This window comes from Melospiza melodia, chromosome 9 (genome assembly GCF_035770615.1).
Source record: "Melospiza melodia melodia isolate bMelMel2 chromosome 9, bMelMel2.pri, whole genome shotgun sequence".
Classification (NCBI taxonomy): Eukaryota; Metazoa; Chordata; class Aves; order Passeriformes; family Passerellidae; genus Melospiza; species Melospiza melodia.
This window is the reverse complement of record NC_086202.1, coordinates 7,624,207-7,649,087: the sequence shown is the minus strand read 5'-3', so window position 1 is coordinate 7,649,087 and position 24,881 is coordinate 7,624,207. Positions and strand designations below refer to the sequence as shown.

Sequence of the window (24,881 nt, the reverse complement as noted above, 5' to 3'; positions counted from 1 at the left end):
ATAAATAGATAGTTTATACCATGCAGTTTGGAGATTATTCTGCCACATTGATGAATAGTTGTCTGAACCATTCATGGTCATTCAGGCATGAACTTATTTTTCCTTGTAGTCCATATCCATCCTCCTTATAGCGCCTCTGGGCAATTATGCTGCTGATAAAGATTTTAAATTCCTTCTCATTTTCTGTTTGCTCAAAACTTCAAGATTACTATTCATCAGGCAATATAGAAAATGTTTATTTTTGTGACTGGTCACTTTGAAATCAACAGGCTTCAAATAAGCTGTCTTAGTATTTCTTTTGATAGGAATACAGTTTTATTTTCATTGGATTCTTAGTTTAACTGAACTGTTGTTATAAATAAAATTGCAAATAACTTATATATAAAATGCAAAGAAAAATAGCTTTGACATTCACCTTGTGAGAAGAAAGGTTTAGGTAAAATGCAAGCCCAAGTTTTTCTTTAAAGTCTAAATTTCTCCTCTGAAAAGCAATGTGAGTAGATTCGAACTAGTTTGTTTAGAACTAGATGAAGTATCTTTACACTAGATCCAGATTGTAATGAAGGCACCCTTTTCATAATTTTTCCTGGTTTCAACTTTTTTTCTTAAAAATATAGTTACCAACAGTTGTCAGCTTCATCAGCTATTTCAACACAGAGGTCCAAGGCAAATTAGACATAAAATTGCTTCTCTCCAGGGCAGCCTAACTGAGGATTCAGCTGAAGCACATTTTTGTGTGTGAGGAAAATGATTTTGTCACTGCCAGTGATGCACATTAAAAGGACTTAAGGAAAAAAGAACTTTTACAAATTTAACTCCTAATTCTTACCTAATTACTCATTACTGTGTCTCGTTAATTTAATGACTTTTTAAATTATTTAATACTGATGTCTCCAGTTTGATTGCACTGAACCAACTTTGAAATTTATTGAATTTGCACTTCTGACTTTTTCCAATGAGATGCATATTTTTAGGGAAACCAGCAAATATAAAATGTAATTTTTCCTTGGCGTGTCATATCAGTTGTGGATTGCCTTCTTATTGTCTACATATATTTTTTTTAATTTGTTCAAAAATCTCTTCCATTTACTTTGACTCAACAAAATGTAAGAATTCAGAGCTGTCATGTATGACCAGATAATAATATGACATGGAAAAATCTGAACTTTACAGTTAAGGTTACTTTCATCACCCTGTATAGCACAAAAATTAAGAAATACAAAACTAAGCATTAGCAAGAATAGATAATTTATAAATCAATGGCTCACTAGTTAGAGAATATTAATATTAAGCATTTGTCCTACACTATGATATAGTTCTTAATTAGGCAATCTTACTTTAATGGAATGCCTCTTTAATGTACTCTCTGTTTTTAATTTTTGCTTATTGGGCTGTATTCTTTTTACATTTGCTTTAAGTAATTTAATGTGTAAAACATGTGACAGACCCCAAAATAGAGCCGCAGCTCATGGTACTTTTGTGTAGATTTTCCTGAGAATGGCAACAAACTGAAAATGAGGGAGACACCACAAAGGTGTCTAAAAATCAAGTATTCTTGGGAAGAATAAGGCTTGTGATTTCTAGAGATTTAGTCCAGATAGTGAGAAAACCTAATGGTACAGAAATGTTTAATACTTGTTTGGAAGATTGTCTAGGCATAGTTACAGAAGAAAGAAGAGATTGTCAGCTTGGGAGGTTTTAATGGTTTATGAGCCAAGTCTGGCAATGGCTATAAATATATGAAGTTGCTAAATTATAAAACAGCTCTAAAAACTTTTAAATCATGCAGTGAGAATCCCCTTTTTCCCCTAGCCAAGACACCAATCACTGTGACATTTAAATTAAAAAACCAAATTTTTAAAAAAATACAATCTTACTGTGATAGCTGTCCTCTTCCATGTCTTCCACCCACTTTGGCACGGAGGAATTGACAGGTCTGACATGGTTTGACATTTGACAAGCTGCTGTAATTGACAGATTACTAATCTGCTGGACACCATGAGCTCTGAAGCTCCACTCTATAGAGAGGTCATCCTTCAAAACCTGGCAGGAGGATCAATGATGCTGGCAGGATTCACATAGTGATTTTGCTGCAGGAGTGATCAGTACTTTCTGAGTTTCCCCAAAATGTGAAGCTCTGGAGTGGAGTTCTGCTGCAAGATCAGTGGTTTATAGTGGTATTACTTGACAAAAAGCAATTTTATGCTTTCAAGGCCAGGTGTGAAAAAATTATGTCAACAGGAATCCAGGTTTCCAAAATCAACTGTAGTGAGGAGCAACTGAAACTGTTTGATGTGGTCCTGGTGTCCTTAAAATTGCTTTGTATGCCAAAGCTAATGAGGGTCAGGAAAATTAAAATAAGATAATATTTAGTTAATTTATTTTGGGAATTCCTTCTGCCCACTAGATATGTGAGTTCATATTCTCCATCACAGTAGGTTTTCAAATGCTTCACATTTGTATATAGGTATTGGAGTTTTCATGGAATCTCAGTTAGTGACTTACTACCTCTTCAAAGATTTCTGAAATGCCTGGACAGCATTTTAAAGCTGTAAGGACTAATTAAATCATTCCATATTATATTCCAAATATAGCCTTTCTCATAACCCACCCCCCCCCCCCCCCCTTAAAACTTGCATGTCACAGTCAGTTTTTTTGTGAATCCATCTTGTATTGCAATGCTGTTTTGAAGAGGTTCTGTGTCAAAGTGCAAATATATTTATGCTGGTTATTAGTCAGGACTAAACTCCTCAGAATCACATTGTACTACAGTTTCATAATCACATAGAGATGATTTTGTTCCAAAGAGAAATTTACTAATGAATCTTTAAAAATGTTTGTATTCCAGCTTGCCAGTGTAATGGCCACAGCACCTGCATCAACAGCAATGTCTGTGATCAGTGTAGAAACCTAACAACAGGAAAACAGTGTGAGACCTGCATGCCAGGATATTATGGGGATCCCACAAATGGAGGACAGTGTACAGGTAAGTTCTTCTATTGGAAGGAAAAAGAAAAATAGCAAAATGACATTTTATGTAATGTGAATTTAATGTCTTTAATGTAATGTGAAATTAACTTTTCTTTAAAGGTTAAAAGTTGATTTTATAGTACAGATGAGCTGATCAGCTAAACTGATGATTGAAAATTAGATTAATATATTTAAAGAGAAACTCATTCAGAGTCATTATTTTGCAATTGCTGCTCTCTCAGGAGGAGGAAGAAACTTCCTTGTTGGAGCAATACCTCAAATTATTTCAGAGAGATTTCATTAAATTCCATGTGAACAATCCTGTTAGAGGCAGTGAGAAGTTACTTATAAATAAAATTCAGTATCTCCCAGAATCTCTGGTAACACTGATTTGTGTAAATATGTGATGCTAGGGGAGGAATTATGCATTTATAAGACTAACAGGTCTTACTCATGTATAGATGAAACAAAAAGTCCTGGTGTGCTGAGGATGGCAAGGTACCCAGACCTATTCAAAGTTTAGTTTTTAAACTGCTGCAGTGGAGGATTCTCCTTGAAGTGAAGGAGAGGATGAAGTCCAGTACTCCAGGTGGTTTTTGTATATTGCTGTAGGGCTACAGGAACTCCTTCCCTTAAAACTGAATGGTGGAAGGAGGAACATATTCAATATGGAACCTCAATAAGGTTGGCTTTGAATCTAGGAAGGTGCTGAAAGATTTTGCCCCTTGACATTTTATTCTTCATTACTGATGTTTCTTTAAGCAGACCTTTCCTTCTCGAGGAGTATTTCTTCATTTAAAGGGTTTGTTGGTTCCTCAGCACTCTAAGTGCAGGAGGCAATGCATAAAGATTCACATCTGGTACACTCAGGCACGATATGTAAAAATTGTGTTCAAGGGGATAGAAAGATTAATGTCTACCTTTATTGACAATTGAACATTTTGCTGAGGCTTTATGATGGTTTAAATAATTCTTAATAGTTCAGTTTTTCTCCTGAAGTTGACAAAATGTTCTTTTGCTGTCTGTATCACCTTTATGGCAAAATGATGTATTCATACAGCTTTTATTCTTCAGGGATACATTAGCTATCAACCAAATAAGCATTCAATCACCTTTAGTGAAATATGCGTGGTGCAATAATGGCTGAAATCAATTTATGAGACCAGTAAAATTATAAATTTTACGACTTGTTTTTTCGAACCTAGTCTGTAAAAATGCATATTTTTAGTGGTAGACATGATTTTAACAGGAGCTATTTTGACTAGGGAATGCTATAAAAAATAAAAATTATAATTATTTCTATGCTTTATCTGCTATGCTATGTTGTATTTTTAGTATAGAGTGCATAATAAATGTTTGCATCCTTAGGACATTTTGAAGGATGTAGTAATTGTGAACTGTTAGATTTTCTACAGTATCATGAGTACTGTGGTAGAAGTGCCCAAGAAGGGCCAGGGATTTCTGCAGGAAAAAATACCAGTGATCCATAGATAACTCAAATCAATGTTACTGGGAATTAAGAGGATCTTGGAACCATAGCTGGGATCAGGCATAGTGCAAACATAAAGAAAGAAAGTAATGGTTCTATATTTTTTCTCCTTCATTCTGCTAATGCTATTGGTAATGCAGGAAAAAAAATTAAAGTTGGCTGGAAATTAAAACCATAATTAAAATGGCAGTATATGGAGAAAAATATGAGTTGAAAAAAGGGCAACCCAGTTAGAAGCTGAGCTTAAGTGTGACCGAAATAAGGAGAAAATAAGGCAGGAAATTATATGAAAAAGCCAATCAAAGGACAAAGAATCACAAGGAACTAAAAAAACACCCAAACCAGTCATCTTTAGAGTTGCATCCTGTGTCAGTTTGCTGCTGCCAGCTGAGTTTCTGGCTGGACCCCACCAACTTTGATTTTCCACCAAGACTCAACCTTTGGTTCCATGGCTGGCTGAGCACATGGTGTGTTTTTCCCTTGGAGCTCCTGAGTAATTACTTTGAGGATGCAGGTTGAAAACTTTTTAAAGGCATGACAAGATGATGACTATAACTCTGAAAGTACATCTGTAATAGTCTAATATTCTTCATGGATCAAGTTGCTGTAGTTACAAGGGCATAGCTGGCTTTGAATTGGAGAGGAGCAGTCAAAGCTGGGGACAGAGGATGTTCTTGATCTCTGCAGTGCAGAGGTGAAGTCATGTGCTCTGGGACAAAATGTGCAGGTCATTTCCCTAGCACACTCATGACATAAAATAACTTTTTCCCAGTGTCCTGATGAAAGTACTTGTGTATTCAGTGCACACATTAATTTCATGCTGTCATGGTATATGTACTTAGAGGTAAAATCTGAGCTCTTAGTTTGGCTGTTGGTGATACAGGCTAAAATGATTTGCAAGAAAACCTTCCTTTTTATATAGGTTCCATTAGCCCTCAGGAAGGAGGAGGACATGCACAGCAAGCCTTGAAGTCCTTGGAAAACTTTTCTCTTTTTTCCTTAACTATGCCAATATTTTCCTAAATCCTTTCTGTTTACAGAGGTAATTCAGAAAGCTCTGAAAGAAATGACTGTCCACCTCTGAGTGATCAATTCTGTTCTGACCTTTGTCCAAGGATGGCAAATTCTTTAAAATAAAATTATTTTTTTCTATTCTGGTACTAATGGTGGCTTTACAACTGTCATCAGATAACTGATACATTTATAGTGGTATTGCATAGTGTTATGGTGTTAAATTACTATGGAATGAGTAACAGTTGTTATAGAAAAAGATATAATTCAGATTCCAAAAGGTTTTGAATAGTTATGATTAAAGAATGGGTAAAAAAAAAAAAAGACTTCTTGAGATTTTCACTCACTATAATTGCTGACATTTCAATAGCTTTAAAACAGGACTTGCTTTGCATTCTGATATGATGCAGGCTTAGTAAATGTGACAAACCTTGCAGAAGGACAAAGAAAAGATGGAGGCATAATAGCAGGCTTCAGATGCATGAAGGGAAGCTGAAAAGAGAGGGACATGATAAAGAGCCTTCCCCCACATCCCCATTTTGGTTGAGGAGCAAGTAATGGGATTAGGTTGCAACAAGAAAGATTAAGGTGGAATACAAGGAAAAATTTCTGCTGGTTAAACTGTGAAAGATTACCTAAATATGCTATGAAATCTGCATTACCACTTGCACTATCCCTTTTAAATTTTCAAACCTCTCAAGCTTTGGAAACGGGTAGGGAACTAGCTGATTCCACACGTTTTTCTCCAGCCCTAATATTCTGTAGTGTCTTGGAGTCAGAGATCTAGAAAGCAGGGAGGTATTGGGTGAAGATAAAGTGTTCTGGTTATACAGGAAAATAAGCTGTGTATCGCCATATGGCTATGGATATTTACCATATTTTGGGTCCTTAATGTTACTAAGATATTAGTATGTTATATACTAGTTAGTTTTGCATCTGTAGCATTTTAGTTACTGTGGAGTTAAAAAGCTTTCCATGCTATGCAGGTTTCCCCTGTAGCTAAAACTGGTTTATTTGTGTCAGAAATGTGGTATTGTGGCTGCTGATAGGCAGTAGTTTGGCAATATTCATATTTTTAAGAAATCATTACTGTTCTTTTTCTTGAAATAAACATACCTAATACCAATTACTCATTTAAATTCTGTCACTTGAAGTCTCTTTTCAATACAGAGAATGAGAATTAGAATTTGTATTCGTGGTGTAAAAATGAGCTTTATATTCAGTTGTCCTAAGATGTGGCTTGCAGTGAAGATATATGTGCTCCTTCAGTTCTTTCTGACATTTAATTGTACAAATATATAGTTTGAATTATTTTAGATTTGATTCATTGCTGCATTCTGTACAAAAATCAGTAATAAATTGCAGGGGTCTTTTATGATAAGGGAAGTTCTGTGACTGTAATCTGTTAGTTATCTGTTCTTGTACTAATTAAAATGGTTTCAGGGAGTTTGTGGTGTCAAACAGATAGCCACAATAGAAAATGAAATTGATTTCTTTCCTTAAACTATGAAATATTTTAAGTTGTACAATAAGATTTGCCTTCCTTTTTGGAGACAAATGTTAGTGCACAAATTAATAAGTCCAGACCCTGTGCATATGCTTAAGGTTTGTAATCTAAACTCCCTGTCTAGCAAAGAAAGCATTAAGAGAGGGTACCACCCAAGTTACCAGGTCAAGGAACAGCATCCTTTTTTAGAGTTATCTCAATGTGCAAGAAAATAAGAAGGAAGGCAGAGGTGATTTGTGAGCATGAGGGAATAGAGTGTTCTGGGAAGGGACAGGTTTGGGTTTCCAGGGCAAGCAAATCCATAAGCAGTCCTTGGAGTGCTCATTTCAGTGCTTGTCAGCCTGTGCCAGAAATATTTAAGTATTCAAACCCTGTCTTGAACAGCATAAGGCACATTCTGCATTGTGGTAAAGATTAGATGAGAAATTCACAGCTCAGCCTTGTCTGTTCCTGGGACACCTGGGCAGCCTTTCAGTCTGAGGTGCTGAAGAGCTTGAAAGCAGATATTCTAAATCACTTAGATTTTTTTTCTAGATTTTGCTCTAGTCCCATTTGAGGGATGATTTTGAAGGTATGAATACTGAAATTCAGTTAACAGAAAATTCATTCTTGAATATTATTGGCTTTTGGAAATAAAACATCTTTGACTGTAGGTGGGAACAGGTCCTGGCTTGCTGTCTTGATGGTTTCTCTTGTTTTCTTCAGGGTCTTGCTCTGTTACCTGCTGCATTTCTGGGAAATATGCAGTTTTTAAATAGAAATTCTAGAAAAAAATAGAGTTGTATGTGTACTGCAGACTGCACTTTTTTTGGTACTTTATGTACCAAAAAAACCCCCACTATAGGAGATTTCTTGGAGCAATTTTGTTCCATCTTAGTGATGATTTTTAGTATTATTTTCAAATTTATTAATCACTACTTAGTTGTCAGTGTTAACGAAATTGCTCTAGCTGCTTATCACCTTGACGTTTTCTTTATGCATGGTATTTTAAAAAATTATCCTTACTATTTATGAGATGCCAGGAAAAGATTCTTTACAGTAACTGATGACACACGCAATGAATGTATAATATATTTAATAATAATAATAAGATAATGTAAGCATTTTGCTGTATTGTCATTTTCTTTAATAATGGGATAACACTCCAAGCAGCATTCAGTTTTCCCTGAATTGTGCTGCCATTGTTGCTTTTGCAGGAGGAGACTGAGAGTCCCAGCACAGCAGGAGCATTGTCTTAACTTGCACTGGTTGTTCTCTAAGCAGCCCTTAAAGGCACCTGAGACACTGATCACCATCCTGTAAAAGCTTCCAACCACAGCCTGTTGGGGTGGCATTTTTTAAGCAAATCTGCAGCATTTCTGTTGCCTTTATAATCTTTTCCTTTCTCTGTTATCACACATTGGACACTTGCAATACCAAAGGCAGCAGCTTCCCCCCATGTTTGGTTTGTAATCATTCTTTTTGGAAAGGTAAAGTTAACATTTCACTGGAAACATTTGATTTTTTTATGAGGTCTTCAAACCATTATCAAAAGTCAGTATGTTTTTAGCAAATAGACACCATGTGTGCATCACCTGTATTTGTACACATATGTGCATACATCTACACGTGCTGCTGCTTGAAAGCATTCCACATAAACTTTGGCTTCTAGACATGAGCCATCCAACTGGCATTTAACTACAGAAAATGCCTCAAGACATTAAAAAAGTAAATCAGACAGGTATCAATAAAATACTAAGTTGTCAGAATTACTTTAGAAGTACCTTAGGTTGAAGGATTTTTGTGAAATTTAACCCAGCAGTAGATTAGGTGTATAGGTACATATTTGTGATTATTTGTGTTGGTTAAAAGAATAAAAACTAAAACTTATTAGTGATGTGTTGTCACTGAAGTTATATCTGAAGAATGCTCTTCCATGGTGTTCAAATCTTGTTCTTCTGAAAATGTGATTATTCTGCTGAGTTACTGACAGCTGGGATGAGGGGTTTTGAGAGAAGAGGCCAAGGGTGCCACAAGCCATTACTTCAAGTGTCTGTGAAAGAGAGACATGAGAAAGATGTTAAACTCATCCTGGCAGCAGATTGACAATGTTCTCCTTGCATTTTGGATTCTAGCTAACTTTTAAAGGTGCCTAATGGGTGACTTTACAAATTGTTTTCTCTGGCACTATTTCTATAACTTTTACCTATTCAGCAGTGGCAACCTTCATAATGTGTTTTCATCATGCCTCTCTGTGGAGGAGCTGATTCTGATTTCCTTCCTTTCTTCTCCAAAAGAAAGACTGTGAAAAGCTGCCATGGGCACCCTCAAGAACAGACAGAGCTCTCTTCCTGTAGAGCATAGAGGGCAATCAGTGTGTCAGATATTTAAAAAAAGAATCCAGTTTGATTACCTTAAAGTAATTGTGGGGTTCCTTAGATGGGATGCCTACACCAAAACCCACTCTAATGCACATACTTTAGGGTAATATCCATTCTGATTTTTAGCCACAAAGGAATCAGTTTGAATTAGGCTGTCTATGGAAAAATATGAGAAATGTGCTAAGGAAAACTAATTGAAAATAGATCCCAGGAAAATTGGCCCATAGAGCCCAGGGTGACATAAGCAGGATGTCTTTGCTTGCTCCCCAGCCATATTCTTAGAATGTAGTTACAATGTATGCATGAATATGTACACAGCATTTGTATATGAAATGTGATGGACAGCAGATTACATAATTTCATACACTTCCAAAAGCAACCTGTCTTTCATAAAGGCAAAAGTTGATAACATGACAAGGAAAAGTTTTTTATTTACTTCTTTTTTAAAAAAATAATGGTGTATGTAGTTGATAGAAAGGTACCTGCTAATTTACATTTAGGCTTATTTTTCAAGGTTTCAAAAAGTTATTTAAGGAATGAGTGAACAGAAAGCAGCAGTCGTAATTTTTCACTTTAACACTATTGCTATGTAGCTTTAGAATTAGCTGTAGTTTGGGATTGCATAGGGCAGGTAGAGAAGCATCAAATATAAAGCATCTGAATATAAATTTGTATGACTTTATTTAAGACAGTAAACCTAAATATGGAATTGTTTCCTTAAGAATAGTTTTGTTTAGTAAATATCAAATATGCTGCCATTTTTCTATGAGTTTTGGTCTTAAAACACCTGGAGACAAAAACACACCTTCAGGAACTGATGGATGATGCTATTTCAACAGGAAAAGTTATGCAGGTGCTGTTGGCCTGAGAAGGGACTTTTTGGAGTCCAAAAAGCAGAGAGAAAGTCTTGCATTTAAAACTTCATCAAGAGACAGCTGTAAACTTGGACTTTTTTCCTTCTACAACACACAGTTCTGTTTCAAAAAGGTTTCTGGTCCAAAATCTTATATTCTAGGGCTATGCATCCTGTTTAAGGTAGGACTAACAATGAGAGCTAAGAGCTTTTAACTGATGTCTGCTGCAAAAAACCAGAAATGTAGGAAGCATAAATATCCTCAATTAGCAGTATAAATGTCAGCAAAAACATTTACTTCTGCATCTTCCTAAAGTAGAACAGATGTCCAAATGGGAGTTTTGACTCTTAGAGTATGAAATGGCAGCTTGGGATACAGAGGTTTGATATAGTTTTTCTGCTTAGCTGTTTTAATGTCTGGCATGTAGGTAATTGTACTTGGACTTCACTGATACAAGATTACACATTTGGCATTCCATCTTTAGCTGTCTGAAATTTACAGGAAACTTTGTATTAGGTTAAATATTGTATTCTAGAAGCTCCCTTTTCACAGTGACTAAGTATGAAAGTAAAAAATCACAAGTATCTTTTAGTCCAGGCACTTCAAGGTTAGTATAGAAAAAAAGGATTTTCAGTGGGTTGGATGTTTATGACACAAGACCACAGGAGCCTATGTGAATAAAGACATTTTATATAAAAATGGGTAAATGTTGGAAGTTGGTGGAAGAAAGAGTATAGTGTGCTCTGTACTGTCTTCAGGTACTATAATTTCGGAGCTAAATTTAAAAAACCTGTTTGCTTGTACCTTGGTTTATAAGAAACAGTGTGTTACAAGTTCACAGCAAAACTCTGTGATAAGAAGCTATAATTTAAGATTATTCAGACAAAGAAAATCTCACATGCTAAGTTCCAGCAGGTAACATGATTTTGTTCATGCTGTACAAACAAAATAGCAGAAGGCTTTGATGAATGAAGGGACTGTCAAGAAATCCCATTTTGCAGTAGTAGTGGTATTTTGTTTTGTTTTCCCTAATTTGTTTTTTACCATTCAGTATTGAATAGAGATGACACCAATCCCTTGGTTTTTCAAAATGAAATACCTTATAATAGTATTAACTAAAATGCTGGAATTTAGTTTTAGTAGAAGGAAAAGGGCTTCTTGGTTCATATGAAACACAAAGAAAAGGGATTCTAGCACAATAATTCAAGAAAAGCCTCGTGTTGCTTTATGCAGATTTTGAACAGTCAGAATAAACACTCTTTTAAAAAGACATTTTTCCCCAAAGGTGATTTGAAAATTTATTTTCCTTCCTTTAATGAATGCTCTTTATTGAACAGTATCCAAGATAGTCTGGACTTTGAGTGAAGCCTGGTTTTGGGCTTAGTTATGAATTTAAATTAGATTCACTTCAATCAGAATGTGTTCAAAATCAGTCCTGTGCTACTAAACCAGAAATGGATTGCCATTGGAAAAACTTTGTTGAGGAACTTGGAAAAAGGCATCTTTAAAAATTACTGTTCCATTTTTTTTTGACTGCCAAGCAAAATGTGCTAAGAAAACTTCTCAATATGCTGTTAATTTTTGTGTACACAGATAATTTTTTTTGAGTTTTTTTTTTTTGTAGATTAGAGCTATATTGTAAAGTATGATTTCTAGCACAATTAATTGTAAGTTCAAACAAAAAACTCAAACTAAAATTAGGAAACTTTTTATAGATACATTTGTATTCCATAACCTACTTAGAATAATGTTAAGTGAAGGACCCGGTGTTACACTTCAGCGAAAGTACAATTGTCAAGTATCAATAGACATTCAGATGCTCATAATTTTATGAGAGGAAAAAAGAAGAAAACTGTTAAATGTAGCATGATTAACCTCCAGAGAGATATTATTTGTGTGACTGTGGGATTTCAGAAGGTTTTGACACGATGCCTGTTCAATATGTTTAACATTTTTGATGTTTTCCCTTGACTGCATACAGAAGACTTTTATAAACTTTCTGTCAAGTACAACTGTTTTAAGCTACCTCTTGTTTCTCCAAATCTGCCTTTACTTCCTAAACCAGGATGTGTGTTCTCATAGCAGAATTATGTGATTTTAGGAGCAGTCAGCATGGCAAACTGATTCAAGCATCACCTTAGGATTGCTGTTGGAATGATTGGTTGTGGGGAACCACCGACTTTTTTTTCTTGCCTAAGAAAGTTTTATTTCCATCCTGAACAATCACAGTGTAATTGTGTAGTTAAATCACTAGTAACCAATTTTATCAACTACACTTTTGTTCCTTAAGCCTGATGGCTACACTAGGCTGCTTTGTGTAACTTCTCCATCCAGCAAAGTTAATTCTAATTTACTCTAGTGGAGTGGGAACAAGGCAGCTTTTTTGAAAAGAAAAATGAAAAGACCTTAATTTAAACTGTTCCTGAGGTCTACTATGCAACAAAAATATCTGAAATAATAAAAAGTATAAGAACAACTTGTGCTATCTTAATCTGTGTAAGTAGCAGGCATTTTGTGCTTGTTCAGCATCTTACCCTGAGAACTTTGAATTCAGGCATCCTTTAATTGATCACCACTTATAGCTTTTACAGATATTGAAGAGATACAGCCGTTTGATTTATATTATATTCCTTTATCTCTGTGCTTATTTAATCTTCTTGTAATGATTAATGACAATTCTCTTGCTCTCACTGATGTTAGTGATCAAGTCCTCCTGCATGCTCTTGTGGAGCACGATTTCTGACAATGATGAACCAGTTGCTCTGCATTCTTATTTTTGTGGGTTTTTTTTTCAGGTTTACATGCTATAAACTTATTTTATGTGGTAAGGAACACTTATAAAATGTATTTCTGATGTGCTGTCTGAGCTTTGTATCAGTATGTTCACCTTCCTAATGAAATGTGTAAATCCATTGGTTTCCAAATGATGTTCCTAGAGGAGATAGGCAGGACATGATTTAGAAACTTTCAGCTGTCTAGAAATGTACTGATTTTGTCAGGCTTTGATAAACAAACATATTTTACCCTGGATTGAAGGTGATGTCAAGAGCTCACATAGATGTTGTGTCTGGCTCAGGGGGCACTGGGGGCAGGCAGCTGCAAGCTGAAGATGACATTTTCTTAAATCACTGTTACTTGATCCTCAAATAAGCTTTTGACTAAAGCCAGTCTTCTCATCCCAAATGCAATAGAAAAAGTAGGAATTTTGCTTGTTTCTAATTTCTGCATCTCCCCTTCTACATGTGTTTTGGATTGAAATGTCACCCCTTTCCCTAGAGGGGACTTGGGACCCCCCATAGCTGGTGAGAAAATAGATTTTGAGACATTGTGCAACTCATCCCTCAACTGATCGAATGAAGATCCTCAAAAAAACTTGTAATGGCATTTCAGTTTGATTGCAGTTGATTCTGTCTTCATTTTCTGAGTGCTAAATGAAATACATTATGATGCCAGACCACATTAGTAATTTAGGGGAAAAAAAAAGCCTCCCTTGCAATGGAATACATTAAAAATCAGTTGTATTTTGTACATCCTAATGGCTAAGGGAGGGAAATGATTTGCTGACTTCTTTACATTTCGTGGCATTTTTGCTTGATAAATTGTAGAAATCATTTCTTTTCTTTGGGCTTTTACTCTGAATGACCACATACACACAAATAGTTGCAATCACCAGTTGTTGACTTCAGATGTTTTTCACCTTAGATTGGAATTTTTTCTTACCTTTAAGGCTGCTATGAATAACATTTGAATGCTTTTAAATACTTTTGCATTTCATACTGCTTTATAATAATCTTTCTAATTTTTTTTGTTATAACTTCCAAAGTGTTCTCTTTAGAGAGAATGGGGAAAAAACTAACAGCCTTTTGATGAAAGGACCTTTTTGACCAAAATTTCCAAAATAGTTCAGAAGCTGCTGTCTTAAAATTTAAAAAGACATAATAACAATAATAACAACAACAACAACAACAATAATAATAGTAGGTACTGGGCCTTCTATTGTCTGAAAAAGTCTTAAACACATCTCAATACGGACATTAGACCATAAAGGTATCAAAAATCTTCATTTTATGTTTTCTCTTTGTGAATAACTGTCAAGACTGACTATTTTAGTTTTTACTAAAGCTGGTAAAAGTTTGTCTGTCAGATCTGAAATTAATTCCTTTTTAAGTAATTCCAGTTTTCTCTTGTGTTTTCATGTGAGAAATCTTTTCACAGCTGAGGAAAATTAAGAGTTATTTAAGAAGAGATATTTTGACTCTTGTGAAGGGTCTCTTTAAATGCTTGGATATGTAAAAACTGTCTCATACATCAGATATAGACTTCAGTTTTGAGTTGAACTCTTAAAATCTGTAGGTTAGCCCAGTCTAAGTTTGTAGGCAATTTAGTTTTTGGCAACTAATATTAATATTATGTTTAGAAATATGAATAAGTGTAAAGAATGAAAAGGAAACTGATAAGTATGACATGTTAAACTTATCTCCAAATAAAGTAGTATTAATAATTTCCCTTGGAATTTTTCATTTTTCTATGTTCAAAGCTAGTGTAAAAGTTTCAGTTTTTCAAACAGATTAACATGGAAAACATGAAAGTGCTGCTACTGTATTTTGTGAGTTCATGTGACAGTGTTTTTGTTCAGCATGTTTTTTGGTAGAAAATGCATATTATTCCAACAGCAAGCTGTAAAAATTCTGTGCAATGGCTCAGTATTGGCATGAGAAATTCAGGCACAGCATTACTCTTGTTAATTGTTTAAGATTCTGCTCAGTTCCTAACAAGAAAAAAGATCCTGTCTTTCTTTCAGTGTTAATCTCATGTGTTGCATTTTCATTATCTACTTGTATAAAGCAAAATTATGATTTTCCAAGCTGTCTTTATACTGTTACTTGCTGATGATTAAAGACAGCTTTACTGTGATTGCTTGAGAGGTATTTATTACAAATAAACAAAAGAAATCAGTTCACTTTTCAGGATGAATGCTTTGAACAGAAGGAATAATGAAATAGAAACACCGCAGGGCCATTTTACCAGAGCAAAAATGGCTAAAGAACAAATACAAGCCTTTAATTGAAGAAGTTTGTCTTTAGGTTGAACCAAAGTAAATTTTGATTTCTGCCACAGATAATCAGCCTGTCTGTTGTTTCTGGGTTTATTAGGATAAATATCCCACTTCTGGAATGTATGTTTACTCATGAAAGCGAAGGAAGTGACACCTGTGATTTCCAGATTGTTGACTGTTGCTTTTCAGGAAAAAATAATTGCCTTACCAGTGGTCACATGATCTCAGTAGTGTTAGTTCAAGCTCGAGTGAAATTGTCTGTGTTTTAATATGACTTAAAGTTGGGTATCTGAGTGACAGGAATCCAAAATATTTATCTATTCTGTTTGCCTTTTCTCTCTGTCTCACAGTCCTTAGCACTGTGGTAGTACACTTGTGTTTTTTTCTTTTTGTGCTATTAGGCTACTATAAAAATAAATTAATTTGAGACCAAAGAAATATAAATCACACGGTAAAACAAGAAATTTAGTCCTATATGTGTTAATTTTTCTATTAAGACTGATTTATTTTGGAGGATAATCCTGTCACTGTAAAATGACAATTCCATTACTGCATGTACAGCAGTATGTTCTAATAGCATCTTTTTGCTTTTTCTCTTTTTGTTTTTTGTACTCCTGGTTTTATTGGTCATTGCCTTCACAGCAGTTCTTTAGCTTAATTTTAATGCTACTTGGTGATATTGCAGAAGTGTTATTGGGCACATCTTTTTGCTTTTAGATTTCCTGTCTCAAAGGCTGAATGGATGTATTTCCTATAAAAGCAATTGTTGAATGTGAAAAGGGTATCAGGGGCTTCTAGCTAAATACACATTTCTAGAGAATTAAGTGACTAGACAGTTTTGCAATATTCCTAATGTAGAAAATAGTCTCTGTAGGGCAGTTGCCATATGAGTAGACTAATAGATTACATGGGTGAACATTTACAGGGAAACTGAGCATTAAAATTTTGGATCTAATAGAAGTTTATACTTGCTATTTCTTACTTAGCCTAATCTACAAGAAATGCTCTATTTCCTTTTCTTTTGATTTAATGTATGCCTTGAATGTTAGAAAAAATTAACAAAGTATCACACCTCAGTATTTAAAGGTATTGTCATAGCTTTCCTTTAAAAACCATCAGCAAGGTGTCTTATGGTAATTATCCATGTACAGCTCTGGTGTAGCAACCTTCCATGTAAGCAAACATATTTACTTAAATCCCCATCTGTAGTGAGCTCCATTTGAGAGCAAAAATGCTCTTGCAGCTGTATGTTGGAGATGGGGGCTAAGCAATCAGTGTTTAAATTCAATTGTTTAAAATGCACACTGCATGGAAATGGTGATGGGTATTCTTTTGCTGTCAGCAAGAACATTTATATGCTGAGCTGGCAACTTGGAATCAATCATACAGTGGATTTATTATTTAATAAATTCTATAGGGTTGTGATTTTGCAGCATGGATTTGCTCTACTGGATTATATTGTTTTCATATAATCTTTCTGTTCCACTTAGAATCTGCATGTTGTACAAAAGAGTATTTTGAGCTGCTATTTCCCTAAAATAGAGTAGGTATTGCAAGGATGAGTTGTTTTCTTCTTGTTTTTAAAGCTCTAATGTCATCATTTCACTTAATATGTAAAAAATAACAAAAGAAATGTTTAAATTCTACCTTTTATGCAGATTTTTATTGTGAGCCGTAGATTATTTATTTTAAATATTTAATTCTTGGTAAAAGCATGATAATTAAGTATTTAAGTTAGCAGGCATGCATGATATAAACCCAAGTAGGAGATGAATGCACAGAATTATTATGGGAAGACTTGAGGTTGTCTGAACTCACTTTTTCTGTCCAAAGGTGCAGCAGAAAGTACACAAAATCATGGAACTGTTTAGTTTGGGAAAAACCTCTAAGCTCATCCAGTCCAACCATTACCCCAGCAGTGCCCAGCCCATCACTAACCCCCATCCCCAGGTGCCACATCCACACATCTCCAATCCCTCCAGGAACAGTGAATTCACCACTTCCCTGGGCAGCCTGTTCTAGTTCTTGACACCCCTTTCAGTGAATGAACTCAAGTGTTGGCCTCAGAAAAGTATGGAAAATATAAATTGAATCTCTTTTCCCGATTTCTGCCAGCTGACAATGATTGGTACAAAATATGATTTTAAAACTGATCCCAAGACTTGGTCTAGTTTAAGTAGCAATAGGCTGGGAAAGATCCTACCTTAGCTGCAGTTTTAACTGTTGGCTGCATTATTATCCCAGGAGTAACCATTCACTGAAAGTGGTTAACCAGAGAGAAACAAATAGAAAATTATAAAGAAAATATGTATAGAGGAATACAGAAATATTGGGGTAATGGAAGAATGTCAGTCTTCTTCCAAATATCCTAAAATATCATCCTGCTCTGCTATTGCATTTTTTGATTGCATGCACTCACATTTGCTTCAGTAACAGCAGCAATGGCTGAAATGAATTTTTTTTTGTTTACTCCCACATAGAGATCCACAGATGGATAGGAATCCATTTTTTATCACACACTTGCAAACCCTAGATAATTACCTGCATATAAAAAGCATATTAAAATATGCTTTCATTTCTGTGAAACAGATTTTTTTTTCTAGATTTAAAAAGTAAAGCAAAGGTGTTGTCTTTTCCCCTGGTATTATCCAGGAACAGTGAGGTTAATAGGAACTTGCTGAATGAGAGTAATAAATGTTCACTGAAGAGCTGCTGCTATATAATCACTTATGTTTTCCACTTCCACATTTGTGATCTACTTCCTGTTAAATGAGCAATAATTATGGGAGCAATCAATTAAGGTTAGTTTGCAATAGCTTTTATATTTGTGAAAACACTGACAGCTTTTGGAATGTGCTTCAGGATTTACCCTTTTAGCTCCTTTATAACTTTTGTGCTGTCTTGTAATGGAGCATCACTGTGAAGAGTACTTAACTATAAGCAGAATAAGATACTAAAAATATATTCCTGTATTTTTCACTGAAAGCATTGCAAAGACTTACACAATTAAAATTAACTTTTGTGAAGAGGCTTTTCCAGCTTAAAGTGCCTAAATAATAATTCTATAAATGTAGAGTGGAAAACATGAATGGATTTGGAAAAACCTAACTGATAATGTAGTGGCAGCACTTCAATGAACATTTAATGTAGAGTGTCAAGAGGATAGCAGAATTACAACATGTAGGATTTTGTGGTAACTGCAGGTATTTTTCAGAGGTGTTGTTTTATGAAACAGAGAAAAACATCACAGATCGCTATGTGCTGCACAGAAATTTCTGGTGTTTCTTGCAGACAGATTGAATGCCTGGCACCTCCTTAGTAAGAATTCTTCTTTAAGTTCAGCTGGCTATTTAATGAGCTCTGAGGGCTGAACAAACCAAGTCCTGAAATGGGCATATTATTTCAATAATATCTTACATTTAATTAGGCTTTACATTGTCTTGTACCTTTTTCTCTGTTTGTCTTAGGCTGTGGCAAAGAGGTGAGAGTGTGTATGGGATGGGACACTGTCAAAGAAGGATTTATTGTGTGTTATTCCTTATCAGTATAAGGGAAGTTTAAAACTCAGTCTGTGATAGGAATTCAATATGAGATTATAAAACAGAGAATAAACTTTTATCTTATACAGGTCACCACTTGGTACCATATCTGTTCCCAAGCAGGACCTCGTATATTAAATCCTTTATCTTAGTCATAATTAAAACTTCAGTGAAAGCCTAATATGAACATCATGGTGGGTTCAGAGTTACTTTGGATTAAAGAAAGACTTTGGGTGTGATGTGAATATTAGTAGGGAGTCATTCCATTGATGTGGGGATGTATTGACACATTTACCAGGGAGAGATTAGTAAGTTTGGTACACTTGGTTAGGAATAAACAATGGCTGCCTAAACAAGATAGAAATTCAAATAAACGTGGAAAGGAAAAGGAAGAAGAGAGCTCAAGAACTGGGATTTGTAAAATGTTTTTGAGGTGAGAATCTATCAGGCAGCAAGAGTGGCAGTGAGCAGACCAATGTGGAGAGAATTTCTTTGGCCCCGAAGTGGAGTGGGGGGGTGATGTTGTTCCTGTGATTCTCCTTCAGTTCAGATTCCAGGAGCTTTAAAAGTTGTCTGCTTCTAGAAAACTCTTCTTGAGGACTATACCTGTAGTGTTTGCTCTGCCTTTGTTCAAATGGTTTCTGAGATTTCTTTTTGTTCACTTTTCAAAATAGCAAGAGTTCCAATTATATTAGATCTCTTGCCAAACATCTGCAATGACACTTTAATTAGACATTTCAAGCTAAATGGATTTTGTCATTGGTCAGGATTTCACCCTGTGTAGCCTAGATGAATTATGAATAATTTTCTGGGTTGCACATTGAAATGGTAGATTTTAATTGCTTTCCTCAAACTGCTGTTACTTAAGGTGTGGAGGGCAGCCTCTAATGATGCAGGAATAGTTTTTAACTCTGCAGAAAATAAAGTAAGTGATATGCTAGTGAATTTTTCTGAAAAACATTATAACTGAAGTAGTACTAGATATATATTTCAATAGAGCTTGTGGGAAATGTGTTTGGGATGAAGTATTAAAATCTAAGAATATTCACCTAATTATCAAATTAAGTATGAGTGAGGAAATCTCATTTTTCCTTTTTGGTTTTACAGCTTGCACATGCAGTGGACATGCAAATATCTGTCACATGCAAACAGGAAAATGTTTCTGCACAACCAAGGGAATCAAAGGAGACCAGTGTCAACTGTGAGTACAATTAAATGTAGCCTAAAGTTATTACAACCCTTGATTAGTGAATAATCACTATTTTTCCCATTTCATATTGTTGTTTTGGTACTGGGTTTTGTGATTGACCTGCAGATGCTTTAGTGGTGGATGTAGTGTTCCCTACATTTCTCAGGAAATTTCACTATTACTTAGATTTTAGTTAAAAGAATTACATCACAAATTTCTGTAATGTTTTGAAAGTTCTGAAGACTTTTTAAAAATCAATTTTTTTTCCAAGAACAAACTTGTATTACTTCTATTTATCTTCCTTTCTCTTAAGGTTTTAAAACATTAGTGTAAGGAAAAAAAAAATCATGTGAGTTGGTAATTACATTAATTACGTTTGTCACTTATTTTGTTGGGAATCTACAGTGATATAATTTCTAGGGTTTTGGAACCATACTAAGGTGTTTTAGACATTTTCCCACATCATAAAATCAAGACCATAGGAATGTGTAGACCTGTCATGGAAAGTACTCTTTTTTTGGACTGCAATAGCCTCTTGTTTTTAGAGGAAGAGTTTGCACCTTCACAACAAATGGAGTCCTGAGAACAATCAAGTGCTGAAGTGGAGTAACTTATCAAATAGTACAAATAGCACATTGAAGTTAATTGTGAATAGCCTTAAAGTTAAGATGCTTCTTTCAGTCTGTTCTATCAGGTACACCATGTTATTTAAAATAGGAACTTTATTAATTTTGCAGTTTTAATTATTTTAATAGTGTCTGACAACAAACTTACCTTAGCAGTTTTGTTTGGAACTGGGGAGAAGGCACATGAATCCAGCTGACTCCTCCCCAGCGGGGAAGCTGCCAGGAGCTTCTGCTCTGCCTGCCACAGGACATCCACTTACACTGGATTTGTGAATTTGTCTTTGATAGACTCAATGAACTGGCCTGGATCCTACCTGTAACACTTTGCTTGATAAATTGTAAAGAAACAAAAATTTCTGATGCAGAGGATCTGTGTATATCCGTGAGAAAGAGCTGTGCTGCCAGCTCTACTGTTCCCCTGGGACTTGGTGTCCAGCTAATTGAAGACTCTCAGGATGAGATGGGAAATCAAGATTAGGACTAAGTGATGAAATTTTATCATGACAAAAGCTGGAATGATAATATCTTTAAGTTCCAAATTAAGTCTTCACTGAGAAGTCTTTTTTCCCTCTTTTTGTGCCCATACAATTAATCAGTATTAGGTGTTAATGAGTGATCTGATTATCAGCTACCAGCTCTGGACTTGAATTGATGCCATTCGGACTATACAAAGAACAGGAAGAAAAAGACAACAATTTCTCCTCTGTCCTTGGTAACACCTGAACCACAGAAAACAGTTTCAGTGCTGAAAATGCCAGTTCTTTACTGACTACCCTGCACATAAGGAACCCTTTTCAGGCCTTCACCCCAGCCTGTCTTTCATGCATCTCTGTGGTTGTTGGTGTTATTTGTTCCTGTGTCTGTTTCATCACTGTTTATTCCACTCTGATTTGGAACTTTTGTCTCATGTGAGTGGTTGTGCTGCTCAGCTGTATCAGTCTGCTGTCCTGAGTTTGTCTATCCTAAAAGGTTCTTTTACCCCACTTACTGAACTAGAAGAGAAAAGGTTTTCCTAGTTGTGGAATTCCCTCATCAGAAGTTACAGCAATTCCACAACACAGATGAAACAGAAATTTGAATTTTGACTTTTCAAGAGTGAACTTAAAATTGGAGTTTCAGAAAAATCTCTTTTTTAGTCACATGTAATGCGTTCCTGTTCTAGATTCATACACAAATCAAAGGCTTGTCCAGGGCAAGCTATGGTGTTTAAGCATTTGATATTTTAAGTGTTGGTGAGTTTTTTGGGATGAAATAATTTATATCTGTTGGGTTCATGGGTACTCAAGCAAATAACCACAGATTTTGAGTTGGAGGAAATAGTTAGACTGTGTCATTTCACTCTCATGGCTGTTTAGAAGTGATTCACTCATGTATGGAAGTTTCAATCAAATATTTTTTTATCTATTTCATTAGAACATCAGGAGATGAAGAGCATTAAAAAATAATTTTAAAAACCAATCACTAATGAGTCACTGAATGCAGTCCCATGCTCATTCTAAACTTAATATGAAGAATATGAGCTTGATTTGTTTTGTATTATGCTTAAAAAAATAGAAAACTATTTCCTCTTTAAAAATATTTTGTACACTCACAACCTCTCTTGAATGTATCATAAGATATATATGCAGTCATTATCTAGTCGATAAGGAGAAACTAAAATCAGCTCAATGCTTTCCTTGTGTTTATTACTTTATTATATTCTGTATAAATAATCTGAAACTTGAATCAAAGTGGGAATACTGCTCTCCATTGCTCTGGATGAATTTTTTGGGGTTATTTTGCTACTGACTAGGCTAAAAACCTCAGCAGCAAACCTACAACCTTGTGGTTTGCTAAAATAAGTATTTCAATGAAAATTCCAAACTCTGGCTGTTCAGTGGGAAAGATGGATTGATATTTCTGTCAAGAATCCTATTGATTAAGAAGTCATAGCTGCAGGGCTCTGTTGTGCCTTGTGGGCAGAGATTTTATGAAATCTGGGAAAGTTTACAACATTTTTTATTTTTATTTTATTTCTCCCTCCCTACTTTATCAACTCTGTACTTTCATGTAAGATCTTATTTATTTTATTTTTATTTATTTGTGTATTTTTAGCATACCCATCTCTCAGTTGCATTAAATCCTTGATTGTGCTGTTGGATGGCATGCAGCACAGTGCCATTTGAAATTAAAATTAGTAAAGTTGTAAAGTTTTTACACATTTGTATTCAACCTTACAATGTTTCTTAAATGACCATATATGATCATGGTCATATGATCATTTCACACGATCATATATTTGTTAAATGTTAATATTTTTATTTCTGTTAAGTTGGTCGTTTCAGTTGGTAAAAACTTTTAGTAATCTCCTGATCATGAAGAAATTATTGGAATGGATTGATTATTCTAAGTAACTAGACTGTAAATATTAATACTAGATACAAATAAAAATACTTGATTTCTTGTTTTTCCCCTTAATTTTTTGAAAATGAAATATGGAATTGGTATTAACAGGAAAATCATGGTGATTTAAACCATATTTTCGGGGGAAACTATTGCTTCAAGGCAGTTGTTTTATTTAATTTTCTCTAACATTTGATTTACTGGCTGCTGATTTTATTTTCTCATAGAATTCTGTTGACAGAGGTTTTCAAAATTCCATATGTTTTGGAGTATCCATATATGCAGGATTATGCACAGGGAACTTTTCAGGGAATAAGTTTGTGGGAATGTGCAGAAAATGTAAAGGGGATGTTTCAAAGTTCAAATTTTGATATTAAATGAGAGAAATTTTGCTGGAGGCAAGGAAGAAAAATATTAAAATTATGTGATCAAGTGAGTAATTAAGTAATTCTTTGAGAAGTTTCAGTAAGTCTGGGCTCTTGCAGGTGAAAGCCTTCACTTGGTGATGTGTCTGTAGCTTTCCTCATCACAATGTAAGAACTGGGCTAAAATTTGGCTTCAAAACCTCTGTAGTGAAGCATTACTTGTTGGAAGGAAAATACTGGGGGAAAAGTATGATTTCAAATCTCATATTTCGTAGTATATTTTATATAGTTGTAAGAAGGATAAATTCAAGATTATAAAATGTATTGCTCAAGTGTCCAGACCATTGATTTCTTAGACATACCCCTGATGTAAAAGTGGAAGAAATACTATTTTATTTATGAAAATATACGGTATTTATTTGGTAAAAATCTTTCCTGTATGTAAGCTTTAAATAGCTATTTAATAATGTAAGGATCTGTGCATAAAAAATAAGCACTTATTGATAGTCTGCTGCACATAAGAATAAGATTTTAAAATATCCAGCCATACTCTTCTGTATAATTTCCCTCCACAGAATGGTACAAATAACCTTACAGGTAAAAAAATATACTGGGTTAAGAGTCAAATTCCCCATTCTATTGATATCACTGCAGCTTTATTTTCAGATAGCAGAGTAAATCTTTTCCCAATTATTTCCACACAGAGCTTCTCTTGCTGCTTTTCAGTAGGAGAAGAATTGGCAGCAATCATATAATAAATTCACTTGATTTGAACTTCCTTTATCACAGATACACACACAAATCACAAAGCCAAATAGACAAAAAGGAATTCTTATTGCTGGAAATTTAATAAAAAACCCCTTGCTCTATTGAGAAAGTGCCTTTTCCTGATTGAGGGTATAATCCATTTAATACTGGTTACCATGGTGGTTGGTGGTTTTCTAAAGTAAAGTTTAAAAGTATAATATTTAGTGGTTTAAATTACCACAGGAACAGCATTTTGGTTTTTTTTTTTCCCTGACTTCAACGCTTTTCCCTGTATTTCTGTCATTTGATAATATTTCACCATTAGTTTAACATATTTGATTGTATTTGATAGGAGATGTTTTCTACCTATTCCTGCTGAGTCCAGACCTTGATTTTTTAGTTTAAGAGGAAAGTTTGACATGCTAATGCATGTTACTCCATTACCTGTGACGTTTGGTGGAGAATTACAGCAAAATCTGTCATGTAGCTACTGGTGAGTTTAGCAATGTTGGTGGGTTTAGCAACTGCCTCTCTTCTTATTTAACTGCCTGAAAATTTCAGCTTGCCTCTGTAAGGACAGGTTCATGCTCTCAGCTAGTTCTCACAGTGCTGGATCATTAGGTTTCTAAGGAGAACAATAAAATAAAACTCCTACTTCAACATTTATGAGTACATTTATGTTTTAAATGTACTCATTTTCTGCTCTACATGTAGTAATTATTGTCAGATCTTTCAAGGATTTGAGCTATTTTTTTCTTTTAATTCATGTTTCTTACATCAATCATT

At 34.8% G+C, this 24,881-nt stretch overlaps 1 protein-coding gene across 4 annotated transcripts in view; it reads left to right on the top strand.

Moving 5' to 3' along the window:
- ATRNL1 (attractin like 1) overlaps window positions 1-24,881 on the top strand; it is a 428,637-nt gene that overhangs the window by 109,748 nt on the left and 294,008 nt on the right. For all 4 annotated transcript variants that reach the window (XM_063163139.1, XM_063163138.1, XM_063163141.1 and 1 more), the window contains exons 19-20: window positions 2,849-2,986; window positions 19,894-19,987. In XM_063163139.1, coding sequence (XP_063019209.1) covers window positions 2,849-2,986; window positions 19,894-19,987 — 232 coding nt within the window. The remainder of the gene's footprint in view (window positions 1-2,848; window positions 2,987-19,893; window positions 19,988-24,881) is intronic.